Genomic DNA, 17,634 nt, shown 5'->3' with positions numbered 1-17,634 from the left:
CCTACGTCATTGCACTTTTGGCTGCCACTGCAGTTTGTTGCAAATCTGAGCTTGTTTAATCCCACAGAGTACTAAACACTATTATCTAGTCTCCAGGCCTCTGCAATTCTACTCCAGGCGCCCCACCTTCGTTTGCCAGCTGGGATCTCTTAATGAGCTAGCTGACTGCACACAGTTCAATACAAAAACTATTTTAGTCGGGGAAATGTGTTTGAGGAACCCACTGATGGAATGTACTTCCACTCTCTCTGGAACTCTTTTTTCAGGATGGCTGTATCTCCTCCGAGTTACTGTTTCGTGGCCTTCCCACCACAGGCTAAGGAAGGTCTGGTGGTATTTGGAAAAAATTCAGCTCGGCCCAGGGATGAAGTGCAGGAGGTTGTGTATTTCTCGGCTGCTGATCATGAACCTGAGAGCAAGGTTGAGGTAAGTCACATGCTGCAGTCTCTCCATTAGCATTTATTCTTTCTCTGGCTTTGCCCGTTAGACCTTTACTTCTTTCACGGAAGCTTGCTCCCTGGTCTGATCTGTCCCTTTGGTTCTGCTCATTCCCCTTTCTATGCAGGTTTGGCTACCGCCTTAAAAATAGGGTCAGTGGTGAAATTTATGTTTGTTGCTCTGGTCTTTGTTCTATAATTAAGTAAAATATATATTTGGTTTCCAACTCCAATATACACAATGTAAACAATGAATATTTATAGAAGTCCAGCTTCTACCCCTGCCGCCTTTACTCCATTTCCTTTTTCTTCTCTAAGTAACCAGGTTTGGGCAGTTTTTTGGTTTGCCCTTCCATTTAAAGTCATAAGCTACACACACACACACACACACACACACACACACACGTATATGCAACCAGTCCCTTCCCCCTTCCTTAGGTGAATGGTAGCATGCTGGATGCACCTTTCTCCACTTTGCTTTTTCCAACCAAAACCATGTCTTGGAGATCATTCCACAGTGCTTCATTCGATGGATATACTCTAGTTTACCCAGTCCCGTATTGCTGGATATTTGGATTGTTTTCCAGTCTGTTGCTATTACAGATGGCACTCAAGTGAATAATAGTCTTGTGCATCTGTCACAGTGGGTTTGGCATATATATATTTATATATATATTTTATCATGGTAAAATAGTACACATCGATTTTTTATTTTATTTTATTTTATTTTTTTTTTTAAATAATGCTAAGTCTTTTTTTTTTTTTTTTTTTTAAGATTTATTTATTTATTTATACAAGCACTGGGTACAGTCAGAAGCGCGGGAGGGTGAGAGAATTCACCAGAGCCAGAGCGGGGAGCAGAGCAGGCAGAAGGACCGAAGGACACTGCTGAGGGGAGCAGCGGGCGGCAGGAGAGGTCTGCGCGCCATGTGGGACCCTCCTCCAGTGGCCGGGGAGCAGCCGGGGATCGAACCGGCGCTGCAGAGGCTGCGGGCAGCTTCGCAACCCAGCGCTCAACCGCTGCGCCACCGGGGAGGCCCGATTTTTTATTTTAAATGCCTTTAAAATGCTGTTTTTGTCGGGCCTCCCCTGGTGGCGCAGCGGTTGAACGCTGGGCTGAGAGGCTGCCCGCAGCCTCTGCAGCACCGATTCATTCCCTGGCCACCGGTGAGGGTTCCACAAAAAAAGAAAAAATGTTGTTTTTGTCACTCTTGGCCAAGAGATGCCTAAAAATAGCATTGCTATGTTGCATGGTAAATAGGTAATTTTGTTAGCTATTGCTATATTTCCTTTAGTAGGTAGAATATAATTTTGCCTTCCCTCCTGAGTATATGACTGTTTCTCCACATTCCTGAGCATGTTGTCAAACTTTCTTGATGGCTGTTTTGCATTAATTTTACACTCTGCCATTTCACTAAATTCTTTTATTGCTTGGATCAGCTTTTCTCAATGATTTTCTTGGATTTTCCAGTCATCTTGTTATATCACCTGCCAATAGAGATAGTTTGTGTATTCTTAACATCTCTATCTTCTTCTCTGATTACATTGGCTTATAGTTTGAATTCCTTGTCAAATAGTAGTGGAAATTAGAAGGTATCTTTGCCTTTATTTCTGATGTGAGTTGGGCAGTAACTAGTGCTTCCTTTAGGTAAGATCCTGGCTTTGGGATTGAGGTTTATATATTTTATCATATTAAAAATTATCTATCAGTTCCTATTTTGAGTACTTTTTAAAAAAAACTCAGAAATAGGTATTAAATTTTGCTAAAGGTCTTATCAGTGATTATGGAGATAATTATTTGATTTTTTTTCTTTCTATTTATAAGGTACATTTTATTTATATGGTAAATTGAACCATTTTTACACTAATGGAGTAGCCTTCTTGGTTATGGAATATTTAAGTGTGTGTGTGTGTGTGTGTGTGTGTGTAGGTTTAAATAAGAGTTGTTAAGGAAAAAAAACAAATTGGGAACTGGTAAATTAGCTAGTTCTTTTCACTCTTATAACCTCTGCTCTTTGGTGTTCTATACTTTACAAAATAAACAGATTTTTCTGGTGATTGTGCTAGGTTTTAAATGGGTATTCATCAGTATGTATATTATCTTATCTGAATCTTTTATCTGTTTCAGTCGTTTAGAAGTACTTATCAGCACCAAAGAGCTTAGGTTAGATGAATTTAGCAGAGGAACTGAAATGGACAGAGTTGAGACTTGTCATTGCTGTCTGTGGATGGGGCCATGGCTGACCCCTCTCCCAGGACCTGCACCAGAACCACCAGCCTCTCCCACGGCACTAACAGTCCTCATTCTTAAACTTGAGTGCCACTTTTCCTTCATACAGGTAGTGGAGAGTGCTAGCTTCTCTGGTGATCATGCTAGGTTTTAAATAGGCCTTCATTAATGTTTGAATATCCATGTCATTTGAATTTGAATGTCTCTTTATTTCCCTAGAAGTGAGTGGAATTGATATGGATGATGTTTGCTGGTTGGAATTTTTACTGACCTTCCCCCTCTGGCTACTTTAGATTTGTCCATCTTTTCCCCAGAGTACCATTAAAAACTAAAGCAATGTTTTGATTTTTTATCTGGGTAGATTTAGTTCCCCAAAGATGCATCAAATCATCAAATGCTCAAATTCCACATGCTCTTCTTATCGAGTGATGGACACTTTTCCATGGCATGGATTTTAGTGAGGTTTGTGGTGGCTCCGACCATTGGAGTGTGGTGGGATTGATGCCCTGCAACCTCCTGGGCTGGGGCACAGAAGGATTCATCTGTGCTTGTCCCTCTCTCAGGATCTAACCCTAAGAACCCAGGCACCATGCTGGAAGGATCCCAAGCTCAACCCGCACAGAGAGACCACAGGGAGGGGAACTGAAGTCCGCTAGCTGACAGCAGCACCCGCTGCCCACACATGAGATGATGCCAGGCCCAGACACATGGAGACACACAGTCCCTGCTGTGCCCCATGCAATTCCAGACCTATCCAACTAGCAAGCACAATAAATGGTGCTTTTACACTACTGAATTTTGGGGTTATTTGTTAATAACCTTAGTCACTACAATATCACACAAGACCATTTACAACTATATCTGAAATAAATATTTTAGAAAAGTTCATTTTTACTTTGTGGAAATAGGGATATTTTACTTTCACAGTGAGAATCGTTTTGGTAATAGACTAGGTTCCTTTCGTTAGCTAACCCATGCCATATTATATTGTGTGGTCAGAAAAGTCATGACATGTTTTTTTCTGTTTTTTCCAATGCTTTATGACTTTTCCCACAACCCAATAACTCAAATACACTGGTAGTAAAATTGCATCCCCTTGTATGAATAGACGCAGTCAGAGACATACCAGCATTAGTCTCTAAGGCAGCCCTGGCTTTTCAGAGTTGCATGCCTGAGTCTGGAGCTGCTCCTGTGCGTTTGTACATTCATCTTCTGTGGGTAAAATAACCTCACAGATCAAAAACCAGATACTTTTCCCTCTATCTCATTTGTTCCTTTTCCTCTATCAGCACCATTGAGTACACAAGATAATTCCAGATGGGAACAGTCATGTCTCTGAAATGAACAGTATGCATATGCTTTGTTGTTGTATATTATTCTTTTTTTTAAAGATGTATTTATTTATGCATGCAAGAACTGGGGTACAGGCCAGAGGTGTGGGGGGGTGAGAGAATTCAGAGACAGAATGGGGAGCAGAACAGGCGGATCTACTGAAATACACTGCTGAGAGGAGCAGTGAGTGAGACAGAAGAGGTCTGCTGCGCCATGTGGGTTAGCTCCCTGGTCAGGGATCGAACTCATGCCACAGTGGCTGGTGATAGCTTGATAGTGCTGAGACTTTAGCCCCTGTGCCACCAGGGAGGCCCCTCATAGGAGCACTTATTAACCTACAGATAAAAACTAAAACTCATGAAGAGTAAGACTCTCCCATTAAAAACCATCTATTTCTCAAATGTTTCATGACATTTTAAACAAACATATTCTGTAGTTTTCTTAGAAAGCTCATCCTTGGCTGTTGAGATCCTATGAATTCATTTTCTGAGAATAACCATGTGCAAAAAAGTCATCCAGCTCACTCACACACACCCTCCCCTCTCCCAGCTGGGCCATGTTCCCAAGTGGTCTTCCCTCCCACTTTTCCACGTACCCACCCTTCCTCCTCCTCAGTCTGTCTACCTTGTCCATCAACTATCTACTAAACCTACATGTGCAACTTGCTTGAGACTGGAAGAATCAGAACTAGGGTCCTGAAGCATTGAGATCTTTCAATTCTAAAATTATACTGCACAGTTTTGTTCAACTACACAGTTGGCAGATTGGAGCATTTTATTTTATGTTCTTTAATCTTTTCCTGTGGATGGTGGGTTTTTAACAACTTCTCTCTTGGTTGCAGAGTAGGATGTGTATATATATTTCCATTTATGAAAGTCCCTTTGTCCTCCAAGGACACAGTACACTATGCATCTCAGAAATGATCTCAGCTTTACCTCAGTCCTGCTCCTCCCCAGGGCTACTGTGTGGGTAGAGTCTATTCTTATGTACTGGAACTTTCTATTTAGAAAAAAAATACTGTTCCAGAAAAACAGTAGATTTCAACTACAGTCGACGTTATTTGTATGTGGTGTCCAAGAGGCTGGCTACACCACAATTTATGGAGACAAACTTAGTAGACAAGGCAGATTTGACACATACTATTTTTTGAAAGTCTCTTTTTAAATTGTAATAAATCTCAACTCCATTGTTTCCTTCCTTTGAAATTTAAAGTCTCCATTTTTCATTTTTAAAAATTTATTTCTACTTTCCGCTACATGAAGTTCTGTATGGACTCAGGGTAGTGTCCCTGGCCAGGCCATGCAAATTTCACGATTTGGGGCAGGCTTTTGGTAGATCATTTTCCTTTCCCTCCCCAATGAAAATATTTGCAAGAATAGAAAATCACCTATGAATGATAGCTGGTTGTGTAACAGGGTGGTTCCCAGGAAAGGGGGAGGTTTCAGGTTTTTTGCCCCACCCAAGGGAGGGTGGAGCTGAGCAGGGAGAGAAGAGGCTGCAGAGGAGACTGAGGAAGGAAGGAAGCAGGATGGAGATCCAGAAGACCTGGAGGAGGCACATGGGGCCAAGAGACATGTGAAGAAACTGAGCTTGCCTTTTGGTCGTGGACTGGGTGACACAGATGTGGGTGAGACCCGTGGGGAGGTGACCATGGCAGCTTTTATCTTGATTTTGATTTTGTTCTTTTCCTTCTGGGCTTGTCTGGTTGTTTCTGACCCTTTTCTGTGGGTCCCCACTGGAAGACGCTTTAGACTTGTGGCAGGCTTTGGGGCCTTGCTCTGGGCCAGTCCCATTTGGATGGAGTTTTACCCACAAGGGCACGGGTAACTCTCGGTGCTTGATTTAGAAACTAGATTCTTTGCTTTTCCTGTATTATTTCCAAATTGTATTAAAGTTCCTTCCCATTAAAGTCTGTTTTGTGTTAATGCGGCGGATGGTAGAACCCTATATAGAATAGGCAGGTTTGCGGGGTTTGGGCTGCCCCTCTCCCTGTCCTGTAACAATAGCTCTGCTAGTAAAATTGTCTAGATGGAGGATATGTTAGTGATGTGTGCATGTGAGTGTGTGAGGGGCAGCAGTGTCTGAATCTTAATTCTGAAGATTACCTTGTATAGTACTAAATTTAGGAACCCCAAAACACCTACTTGTCTCGGTGAGGGAAGAATTAAATGTGGAGACCAGAGATAGACAGAAAAGTAAGAAGTTTATTTTTAGATAAGGAGGACAGGAAAAACTCTCTGAACAGAGAGATCCGGAGTGGGTAGTTGCTGAGGGGCAGGAAATGGGGGCTTACAAGCTTTATTTAAAAATGAGGGGTCTGGTGGTGGTGGCTGGGTGACTGCCTTGTGTCTTTTTTTTTTTTTTAAGATTTATTTTTTATTTATACAAGAGCTGGGGTACAGGCCAGAGGCATGGGAGGGTGACCTCTTCACCAGAGACAGCGGGGAACAGAATAGGCAGACTGACCAAAATACACTGCTGAGGGGAGCAGCAGGCGAGACAGGAGAGGTCTGCTGCGCCATGTGGGATTCTCCCTGCTGGGATTGAACAAGTGCTGCAGAGGCTGCGGACAGCTTCACAGGGCTGGTGCTCTGTGCCACCAGGGAGGCCCTGCCTTGTGTCTTTTTGATGGGCAGGGCTCACAGTGGGTTTCTTGGTGGTTGCCTTTGGCCATGCATTGTCAGTGGGGCCAGGGTCTCCTTGGGGATGACATCTGGTTTTGGGGAAGCAAATGGTGCTAATCTTGGTCAACACAGGTGTTTGCCCTTAGGCGTGGGTGTGGGAAACCTGTGGAATTCATTGTTTTCCAGGGTGTAAGCAAGGCTGAGTTCCCCCCCCCACCCCCACCCTGTGGCCCAACTGCCTACATTTCCAACTTGCTCCTTCAGTAGGAAAGCACAGTCATTCTGGTATCAAAAAGCTGAGCAAAGTTCTGTGGCCGCTGAGCAAAAGGTGTGCTCCCTTCCCTTCGGCCCCAGCTTGGTATGGAGGCTGAGCGTCTCCTGAGCGTCTCCCTCAACGTTGGGCTTCCTTGCCTTGAGGCTCCTTTCCTAAGCCAGTTTCTGACCCCAGGCCGTTGTGTTGCCCACCCTTAAAGATCTTACAGCTTCAGGGGCATAAAAAGCTGTTCTTCTGAAGTGTGGTTCAGAGTGTTCCCCTCTCATCTCAACATCTTCTTTGTTCTTTATTTAGATTCTTATGAATCTCCAGGGCCCATTTTCAAAAACCAATCAAGTAGCAGGCAAGACACTGAGATAAAAAATCAGGAATAAAAACAACGAAACAAAAACTTAGTGATAATTAGCCAGGCTCCTTTAGAGTTGCAAATTTTCTGAAACTAAAAATATTTTTCTAAAGCACCCTATTTTCCCTGCTTTTCTTTCACACTCTAAGAAGTCTGGCTGACTCATCAACTCATTTCACAGTGGTTTTTGCTGGTGGTGCCAGGGTTGTGTTCCCCATCCGAGTACAGTAGGGAAGGCACAATGGTTGCATTTCATTAATTGAAATGTCTATTGTGCGAGTGTCTCCATTTCCCTTTCACTGGGAGAGATCCAGAAAAAGTGTGTGCTGGAATGTGCAAGCACTGCGCCACCGCGTGAAGCGATTTTGCATTTTCATTTCTGACACAAACACAAAATAATCAGGGCCTTGTCATTTCCACAATGACAGAATTTCCTTTTTTCTTTGTCTCTGGGTCCTTGTCAGGGCTCATCTTTCCATTTCCCAGCTTGGCATGAGTCCCCAGGTGCCACTTGAGAGCCAGTTCTCCCAGTGCCTTTAAAACTTCGAGGATGAGCATCAGGGCCTTTAGCAGATGCCTCACTGCCGTTCCCCCAGCCTGGGCGTTGTTCTTCATTGTTCTGTGGCCTGAGCACCCAGAGGCTATGCGGAAGGAAGATTGGTTTTATTAAAAGCTGGTGGGAGAGGCCACAGGCAGCAAGACAATCTATCCAGCCCTGGTAACAGCTTCTCCAAGGCTGAGGCCAAAACCGTATCTGTAAATACTGACCCTTTAAGTGGTCAACATTTGTCTTTTTTGTTTTTATTTTCTGATAGGAATTCAGCTAGGTCTTTTTACTTGGGGATGTAAGTTGTTTTTGCTGCACTGAAAGAAGATTCCAGGTGGTTTTTGGATCTCCACAACCCCTGCTGTAAAACCTCCCTGCTACCTTAAATCCCCCTTTTCTCTGCCTCTTTAATAACATGGCAGTTGTAAAGGTTGGTAAATTTTATTTAAAAACAATGACCACCTGAGTGCAAACTGGACCAACCACTATGGAAAGCTGTGTGGAGATTCCTCAGCCTACTAAAGATAGAGCTCACAAATGATCCAGCAATTCTGGTAGGGGGAAAAGGATGTCCTAAAGCTAATTCCATACAGGCTTTGTGGACTCCATCCGCACCCCAGGCCAAAGCCAAAGACACTGGGAACTCCAAATCCCATCACCACCAAAGGAAAGGTGGCTGGGACCTGAGGGTGGGGTTAAGCAGCCAGGTTGGTATAAAGCCAGACACGTGGGCTTTTTAGGGGTCCCCCCCCATTTTGGCTCTCCACCAGCTCACAGCCAGCTCTGAGAGTGCTTTTTGGGTTTCCAGGTCGTTGGATTGGGTAGGACGCATTAAAGACTTCATTTCCCTATTTTCTCCCTAAGTTGTACATTTTCCTTATTTCCTTTTCCCTTATAAATAAACCTTTTATTAACCTTTTGTGTGTGCCTGTAGTGGAGTATTCATAAGTCCCTTTTAAGCGCGTGGGTGAGGACCTACAGCCAGGCAACCCTGTAACAATTACACAATTGTTACAGGGGCTGCCCTGTAACAATTCCACTCCTAGATATTTACCCAAAGGACACAGAAACATCAGTTCCAAAGAGCACCTGCACCCCTATGTTTATAGCAGCACTATTTACAATAGCTAAGCTTTAGAAACAACCCAAATGCCCAAAAATAGATGACTGGATCAAGAAGATGTGGTACATATACACCATGGAGTATTACTCAGCATTCAAAAAAGATAAACACATGCAATTTGCCCCAACATGGATGGAGCTAGAAGGGATCATGCGAAATAAGCCAGAAAGAAAAAGAAAAATACCGGATGGTCTCAGTGATAGCAGGAATCTAGAAAACCTATAAGGGACCAGGAAAAAAGCTAATTATAATAAAGTAAAAATCAAAATCAACAAACAACTATGAACCAGAGACACACTATGGGGGGTAGGGGGATGGGGAAAGGAGGGATTGGGTTCAAAATAAGGGGGTTGCAATTGTATGGGGAATATAAAAATAAAATTAAAAAAACAACCCAAAAAACAATGACCACCTGTGGAGTTCATGTTCTAGATGAGCTGATTTTACAAAAAGAGGTTGCTGACATCTGTACATGGTCCTTATTTGTGAAGTTTGCTTCCCAGCTGGGATTTTAAAGAACCAATCTATAGGAAATAAGTGTGGACATCCTCCTTACTCCCTCCTGGACCTGGTGTCCTTAGTCAGATATCAGGTACAATGGTGCATGTATGAGTTACAACCTGAAGAACCCTTGTTAGGCCAGGTCTTCAGCAATCCACTACAACGATGCCCTAAGGGGCCCGAGTTACAGGCTCTTCAAGGCTCTGACACATTTACCCCTTCTCTCCCTCCCCCTGTTCTGTAGCCTGTGAGGGAGAGCTGGTTCTCTGGCTTTTAGCCCAATGCTGAGGAGGGACTGAGCTGGCCCATCTGGCTATTTGGGGATCTCTTTCCTTCCACTTCATTCTGAGTTTGGCCTGAAAAGTCTCAAGTTGGCTGCATACATTTTGAACTCCCACAAAAACCATATGGTCTTTTTGATTCAATTATCAATGTTTTTATCAGTAAGTACTTATTGAGCTCTTGCAGTTCTGTGACTCAGTGCCATCACAGCGCTCCACTAAGCAGCTTAGCGAAAAACTCACTGGACCATGAACACACTTTGGGTAGACCCTTCTTTTTCTCTTCTTAGGCTCTTTCCTCTGTCTGGAATCGGCTGACCGAGTTTTCATATTCAACTCAAATATCACCCACTTGGTAGTGTTTGGCCTGGTGGATGTGTGCCTCTTTCCTTTGAACCTCTATTATGCTCCCTTTGACCTTTGTCATTCATTCATTCACTCATTCATTCACTCATCATTCATTCATTCATCATTCATTCATTCATAGAAAGCTTTATTGATGCCCAATATGTTCCAGATTTGGGTTATCAGGGAACTAAACAACAAAGATGTTTCCATGCTCTCATGGAGCTTACATTCTAACTGGGGAAGAGAGCATATATAAAGATCTGATGTGATAAATAGGTCAATTATATAGTATTTTTGAAGGAAATAAATGAAAGGAGAGAAAGAGAAAAAGTAGAGCTTATTTGGATTCATCAAGAGTACAAGGTTGGGACAGGCAAGATGCAATCTGGCCTATTTAGTAGACAAGCCTCAGTGACACTAAAGTTGGCCACATGGTTACAGTAACGTGTGTGTGTGCCTCTCCTAACTTCCCAGCAGAAAGGATGGGCGGGGACTGGGCATCCTCTATGATTTATCTACACTTACACAAATTCCTTGTGTATGGTTGGTACTCTAGGGATATTTGGTGAAATGAAAGCGAAAGCTTTATAATAAATCTATACTTCAGAATCTGAGATTCTTTCCCTCATTACTGATTTGAGATAGAATTTGTTGCTGGAGGGCCTCCCGGTGGTGCAGCGGTTGAGTGCTGGGTTGCGAAGCTGCCCGCAGCCTCTGCAGCACCAGTTTGATCCCTGGCCATCAGGCGAGGGTCCCACATGAAGCGCAGACCTCTCCTGCCGCCTGCTGCTCCCTGCAGCAGTGTATTTCGTCAGTCTGCCTGCTCTGTTCCCTGCTCTGGCTCTGGTGAATTTTCTCACCCTCCCACGCTTCTGACTGTACCCAGTGCTTGTATAAATAAATAAATAAATCTTAAAAAAAAAAAAAAAAAAAAGAATTTGTCACTGGAACTCAGTGGGCCCAGAAGTTTGGGAAGTGACATGCACTCAGAGGTGATATAGTCAAGAAGCAACCATGTGTAATAGAGAGAATTGGTCTGACTCCTTGCACAGAGCCCATACACAGTTATTTGCTTAAGGAAATAATTCTTGGTCAATGCCTGCTCCACATTTTACATGAAAGACTGCAATTTGAAGATATAAATTTCAATTATATTTACAAGCGCATGGAGGGCCCTACCATAATTGTTTACAGCTTTGGCCAGCTTGTTGCTCTGGAAGAATCATTTTTTAAGTAAGTATCTTTGGGGAATTGAATAGAAGAAAACATTTCAAGAGTATTTTATTGTCAAATTGCCATGGAAAAACTCAAGGGTCTTTTGATAACCTCTGGATTTAATTAGCTTTCAGTTTACAAATATTTATCAAGTGAAATCCCATTTCCCCAATGCAAAGCAATACCTAATGTGGATGTTGAAGATATGGTTGTCACCTTGTAACAGGGTGGTCCCCAGGAAAGGGGAGGTTCCCTGCCCCACCCAAGGGAGGGTGGAACTGAGTAGAAAGAGAAGAGAAAAGTTGTAGAAGAGACTGAGGAAGGAAACAGGATGGAGCCAGGAGACCTGGAGGAGGCGCGTGGAGCCTAGAGACACGTGAAGAAACTACGCTTGTCTTTTGGTCGTGAACTGGGTGACACAGATGTGGGTGAGACCCGTGGGGAGGTGACCATGGCAGCTTTTATCTTGATGTTGATTTTGCTCTTTTCCTTCCGGGCTTGTCTGGTTGTTTGTGACCCTTTTCTGTGGGTCCCCACTGGAAGATGCTTTAGACTTGTAGCAGGCTTTGGGGCCTTGTTCTGGGCCGATCCCATTTAAATGAAGTTTTACCCACGAGGGAATGGGTAACTTTGGATGTTTCATTTAGAAACTAGATTATTTGCTTTTCCTGTATTGTTTCCTAGTTTTATTAAAGTTCCTTCCCATTAAAGTCTCATATGTTTTGTGTTGATGCGGCAGATGGCAAAACCCATTTAAAATAGGCAGGTTTGTGGGGTTTGGGCTGCCCCTCTCCCTGTCCTATAACAACCTGATCAATGAGTGTGCGTGATGCGTGCATTTTAGCTTTTACCCGAGGTTTAGAGATTATGGAAAATCAATGCAGAATAACTTTGTGGCTGCATTCAGTCAATATAACTGGGTCTTCAATCAAAAAAAGATTTGAAGCTGTGGTTGATCTAAGCTTTCAGCTGCCCAATTTAAAATGTAAATGGCTACTGCAGCTGATAAAATTCTCCCTTGAGAGCTGTAGAGCCTTGTAATTTAGAGCCCCAAATTCCATATTGCTTCTACCACTCAAAGAGTATGGCATAGACTGATAGAATGTCAGAGCAGGAGGCCCTGCGTGGGGAATCTAGGTTAGCTGTTTTGGAGCTGCTCTGTGGAGTCCTCCCAGGGGCCCAAAGTGGGCAGGGAATAACCAGCAGGCAGGGCTCTGAGCTACCCAACCCCTGTCCCATGCCAATTGTTTCTTTTGCCTCAACACACTCTGACCAGTTTTACTGTCTTAATGCTTTTTTGTGAGAATTTTTTAAAAAGATTTATTTATTTATACATACAAGAACTGGGTGTAAGCCAGAAGTGCAGTGGGTGAGAGGATTCACCAGAGACAAGGTGGGGAGCAGAACAGGCAGATCTACTGAATACGCTGCTGAGGGAAGCAGTGGGTGAAGCAGGAGAGGTCTGCTGCGCCATGTGGGTTACTCCCTGGCCAGCTGGGTATAGAACTCATGCTGCAGGGGTGGCAATAGCTTGATAGCTCTGTCTTTAACCCTGCACCACCAGGGAGGCCCCCTTTGTGAGAGTTTCTATGAAGGAAACATTCTGAGGCTAAAAACATTTTGAAAGAGATAGTTTGATCTAGATTAGCTCACTCATTTTCCAGGTGGATTCACGCCACCTGGAGAAGGCCAGACACACAGCGGGGTGTGCTGAGTACTGAAGGCAGTAAGAAGCATGCCTTTCTGAGACTGTTTCCTTAGGTGTCCTCCTGATGGGTTAGTGTGAGAATCAAATGGAACAGACAGGAAAACACAATGTGGAGGAGGGTATATAAATCATTGAATATATTAGTTAAATATAAAGTATTATTATCATTTTCCCTTTTCTAACACTAGGACAATCAGGTAGATTGCCAAACTGTGTTCAGGGAGCCCTGTGGATGATTGCTGGAGGCTTAGGGACCTTCTTCAAACAAAGTGACTTCCTTTTTATCTGCTTCTTATGTTAGGCTCCTAGAGTTTCTTTCATAGATGGGACTCTATAATGTTGTAAAAGTCTAACAACCACTGATGTAGAATGGTTTTTGCAAACAAGAATAAATAGCTATGTTTACAATGCCAGTGGCCAACTGTTCTATGAAGATGACTGGACACAGAACATTCAGGGTAGAGATTGAGTATCTGGTTCAGGAGATGACCACCATATCCATAAGCACTATGGACAGATTGGCTTGAACCAAAGAGACTGAACACTGAATTCTACCAAACGGAAACACACCATGAGACCTTTGAGCTGCAATGAGACTTGGGGAGGAGGGTCTTTTATGCCTGGGTTATTTCCAAGGTCTTTCATAATTTAGCCTTGTTTATCACTGAACTGATGATTCAACTTAATTACCAGAGTGAAAACTAAGTGGTTCCTGACAGCTCACAGCCCTTTCTTTACTGTCTTTCATTTTTTAGTGCACTTACATTTCCATCGACCAAGTTCCTAGGACTCATGCCATTGTGATAAGCAGACCTGCCTGGCTTTGGGGGGCAGAAATGGGAGCCAATGAACATGGAGTGTGCATAGCCAATGAAGCCATCAATGCCAAAGAACCAGCCACTGAGACAGAAGCCTTACTGGGGATGGATCTGGTCAGGTACTGCAGGGGACTCCTTGAAACAACTGCCTAGAACAGGAGGGGAGTGGGGACAGGATTTACTCCCCCAAACTCCATATTGTGTAATAAAATCATCCTGAAGAAGATCTGTAGCTTTTGACATAACCTTGAGGTGACTGGGGGAAAAAAACAGATTGCAATGGAATATTCAACAATAAAACAATAATGAAATACTGAGACTTGCTACAACATGATGAATCTTAAAACATTATAAGCCACACAGAATATTATAAGCCTACATGTTAGAATTCCACCTATAGGAAATATCTAGAATAGGTAAATTCATAGTGGCAGAAAGTAGATTAGTAGTTGCCTGGCGGTTGGGGTAGAAGGATGGGAATGAGGACTGATTCCTAATAGATACAGGATTTCTTTATGGGGTGTTGAAACATTCTAAACTTAAGATTGTGGTGCAATCACTAGTTGGGCAAACTGTGTATGTGCCAAAAACTACTGAAATACGTAGTTGGTGAATTTTATGGTTGTTAAAATATATTTAATAATATATGAAAGAAAAAGTATATAAAATATTAAGGAAAAGAACAGAGGTCTCTTCCTTCTTTCCCTTCAATATCTCAGTTGTACTTTGTTCTTTCTCCTTCTCTTCCTGCCACGATGCAACAGAAGGAAGCAGTATGTACGGTGAATGGGAGCAAGATCTTGGCTTTTTCATTTGCTTGTGTCACAGGCACCAAGAACAATGTGCCTGGCACATAATAGGTGATCAATGAGTCCAGAATGAATGACTAGAGGGGGACGGCTATAGCTTTTCTTTTTGTGAAATAGTGAAATATAATAGACTGATGACATAGGTGAAAGAAGGTTGGGCTGGGAGTTGGGGTTTTTGTTTCATTGTGGATACACATGTGGTGTATCACCCCTCTGGGCCCTAGTGTTCTCATTTGTTCAGTTTGAGACCTAGATTGGATGCTTCATTCCAAAGAACCTTCCAAGTTGACATCTTATAAAAAGAATAGAAGTTAAAACATCTTGTAGGTTTTGTAGGGAGAAATTACTTACATTCCCTGGAGGCCCATGGAGCCCATATCTTGCAACTGATGATTTGATCTACTAGAAGAATTTTGGTAGCATGTTGCTTTGTACCTTCCTCATCTTTCTCATACTTCCTCCACCAAGAACCTGCCTGATTCTCATAGCTTAGAAGGAACAATTCCCTGAACTGGAGAAGAGAGGAAAGACCTAATATTTATAATCAGTATTCTGTTGATTATCAGAATGAAATATACAAATTTCAAGCTTATGTTTTGACAGCTGTCCTGATATTTTTACCTCTATATTTAATAGACATCCTGAAAATGAAGAATTGACAATGAAAAATGTGCCCCTTTAATGCCTCATTTATAGCCTTGCATTTTGAATTATCATTATATTTGTGGCATGGAATTTATAGAGCTGCCAAAGATCACCATTTAACAGCTGTTTCAATGGAATGACTGAAGAGAATTTTTCCTCTGTCTTCAAAGCCTCTGATGTTTTTTTCAAGAGTATCAGCCTATAAAGCAACAGGGGGGCCTCCCCGGTCGCAGCGGTTGAGCGCTGGGTTGCGAGCTGCCCGAGCTCTGCAGCGCGGTTCGATCCCCAGCTGCTCCCGGCCACCAGAGGAGGGTCCACATTGGCGCGACCTCTCTGTCGCCGCTGCTCCACTCAGCAGTGTATCGGTCCTTCTGCTGATTTCTGTCCGCCTGGCCTGGTGAATTCTCACCCTCTGCTCTTCTGACTGTACCAGTGCTTAAATGATGAATGATGATAATAAATAAATAAATCTTTAAAAAAAAAAAAAAAAATAAAGCAACAGGGTTTACTGAATCTACTTTGTGCCAGATCTGTGGGCACGAAGAAGCTCAAAAGCTTCAAAGAGAATTATTTATTATAGAGATGACAGAAATTGAGCAATGCAAGATTTAAAAGCCATTTAGATGAGAGTAAAAGGCAGTGTTAGGGGGAAATTTGTAGCACATGAATGGCACTCTTGCTGATAATTATTTGATATGAAAATATGGCTGTTACAAGAAAGTCCATAGCAGGTAGTGCATTATCTGATTTCTCCTGGCAACACGTGAAAGTCCCTTCAGAAAGAATCCGTTGGGTGCAATTTTAATACGTTGCTTCTCAAGTTAAAATTCGCCAAGTACCAGCCTATGCTACTACTTCAGTAGACTCCACTGACCCTGTCCTAAGACTTGGGTTCCTGCCATGAGGATTACAATTTGAACACACACAGATGAATAAATGGGCATTTACTGAGTACTGTTATATGCTGTACTCTTTCAAACCAGCCTGAAAGGGGAATAGTACTGTTTTCACTTTGCTGAGGAGAAAATCAAGGTTTGGCTTAGTTACTTTCCTTATGATCATACACTGGTGGGTAGGCAGAAGCAAAACTAGAAGCTGTGTTTTCTTATCTCTGAGTCATGGGATTTTTGCTCATAGCTGCCACCTCTCAGAATCTGCCATCACTTACATGGTCCTGGGGACTAGCACGTGCATTTTAATATTCATTATCTCATAAAATCCTTTCTCATATGAGACAATGTAGTTACTTATTTTATAGGTGACATAAAAGTGAAGTTCAAGTATACTCAGTATTTGTCCAAAGTCATGCAGACGGCAGTATCTGTGCCCTCTTATGGCTTTACTAATTGGAAGGACAGGGAGGATTTTGCTGTTTCATGTCAGAAAAAGTATATGCTTTTTGATAACTGAAACTGTAAGCCATACCAGTAGAGAAAAGCTAGTAGGTAGGAGGAGGAGGAATATGTTAAAAAAAAGGTTTGATCATGTCCTAACAACGACCCATTCCTAATGAGATCTCTGAGTAAATTATATGTATCGAGGACAGTGACTGGCCATGGGAGCTGTTTCATTACTAACCAAAACACCTGGGGTAGAAAATAATAGGGCCAGGCTGACTGGGCAGAGATTTTCTTTAGCTCGGGCTTCAGATAAACCATAGGAAGGGGATCTTGCAGAGGGTGATTGCTAAGCGGACCTGTTCCGTGAGGCAGAGTTGGAAAGGAAAGAGGTGGCTGAGCTTTCTTTCAAGAGGGAGAAGCCATTGATTCTTGAAAAAGCTTTGAAAAGACCCCCAGGGTTTTAAATGAAATGTATGTGAGGTGTATTTTGAGGTAGAGTACTGTTAATCTGCATATTGGCCTTTGTATTTAGCATATTTGCCTGTGTTGGCATGCTTCAGCAGTTTGTCCTAGTCTTTGATTACTATATAGTAATCATGTGGTGTGACGTGACAGAGGCATATGTCTGGTTTACCCACTTCAGGCTTGGTTTAGAAGGGAGAGACAGCTAAGAGCCTTAGATGTCATTGTCGCCTTGTTGGAAGAACATGGACAAAGGTGGGAATTACTATGAAGACGCAAACTCCTGCACAGCTTCCAAAGTGCATATCTGATTGTGGATCGGGAGGAAGCCTGGTACTTGACCATAGGGAAGTACTGGCCGCTGAGCAAATCACAGGTGAGTGGTGTGAATGGAGAGAGCTTCCCGGACTGAAGAAGGCTGAGAAGCATGTCAAGTTCTCTAGCCCTGACCTCGAGGAATCATTCTGCTTTTCAGCCCTCCATGCTGGATCTTCAACACGTTGCCTGCCTCCCCTTTTTGGGCTTCTGCTTCTTAAGAACAGGAGTTTCCTGAATGAGAGTGTAGGGATGTCAAGTATTGCGAAAACACACTTC

At 42.9% G+C, this 17,634-nt stretch overlaps 1 protein-coding gene across 1 annotated transcript; it reads left to right on the top strand.

Annotated features, from left to right (window-relative positions):
* Window positions 1-254: 254 nt before the first annotated feature.
* LOC119253958 (secernin-1-like) lies at window positions 255-17,249 on the top strand. Its single transcript, XM_037521178.2, has 3 exons — window positions 255-426; window positions 13,722-13,903; window positions 17,222-17,249. The coding sequence occupies exons 1-3, from the start codon at window positions 268-270 to the stop codon at window positions 17,247-17,249; spliced, it is 369 nt and encodes a 122-aa protein (XP_037377075.1). The 5' UTR covers window positions 255-267.
* The last annotated feature ends 385 nt before the right edge of the window (window positions 17,250-17,634 follow it).

The sequence above is a fragment of the Talpa occidentalis genome, unplaced genomic scaffold, assembly GCF_014898055.3.
Source record: "Talpa occidentalis isolate TD23 unplaced genomic scaffold, MPIMG_talOcc4v2.1 talOcc4.249, whole genome shotgun sequence".
Classification (NCBI taxonomy): Eukaryota; Metazoa; Chordata; class Mammalia; order Eulipotyphla; family Talpidae; genus Talpa; species Talpa occidentalis.
The sequence above is the reverse complement of the archived record's forward strand: the minus strand, read 5'-3'. Positions and strand labels throughout refer to the sequence as shown.

Coding starts and splice junctions, on each gene's coding strand:
- LOC119253958 (XM_037521178.2), top strand. CDS start 268: ATGGCTGTATCTCCTCCGAGTTACTGTTTCGTGGCCTTCCCACCACAG. Junction 427..13,721: donor AACCTGAGAGCAAGGTTGAG/GTAAGTCACATG, acceptor TTCATTTTTTAG/TGCACTTACATTTCCATCGA. Junction 13,904..17,221: donor CTGGGGATGGATCTGGTCAG/GTACTGCAGGGG, acceptor TACCCACTTCAG/GCTTGGTTTAGAAGGGAGAG.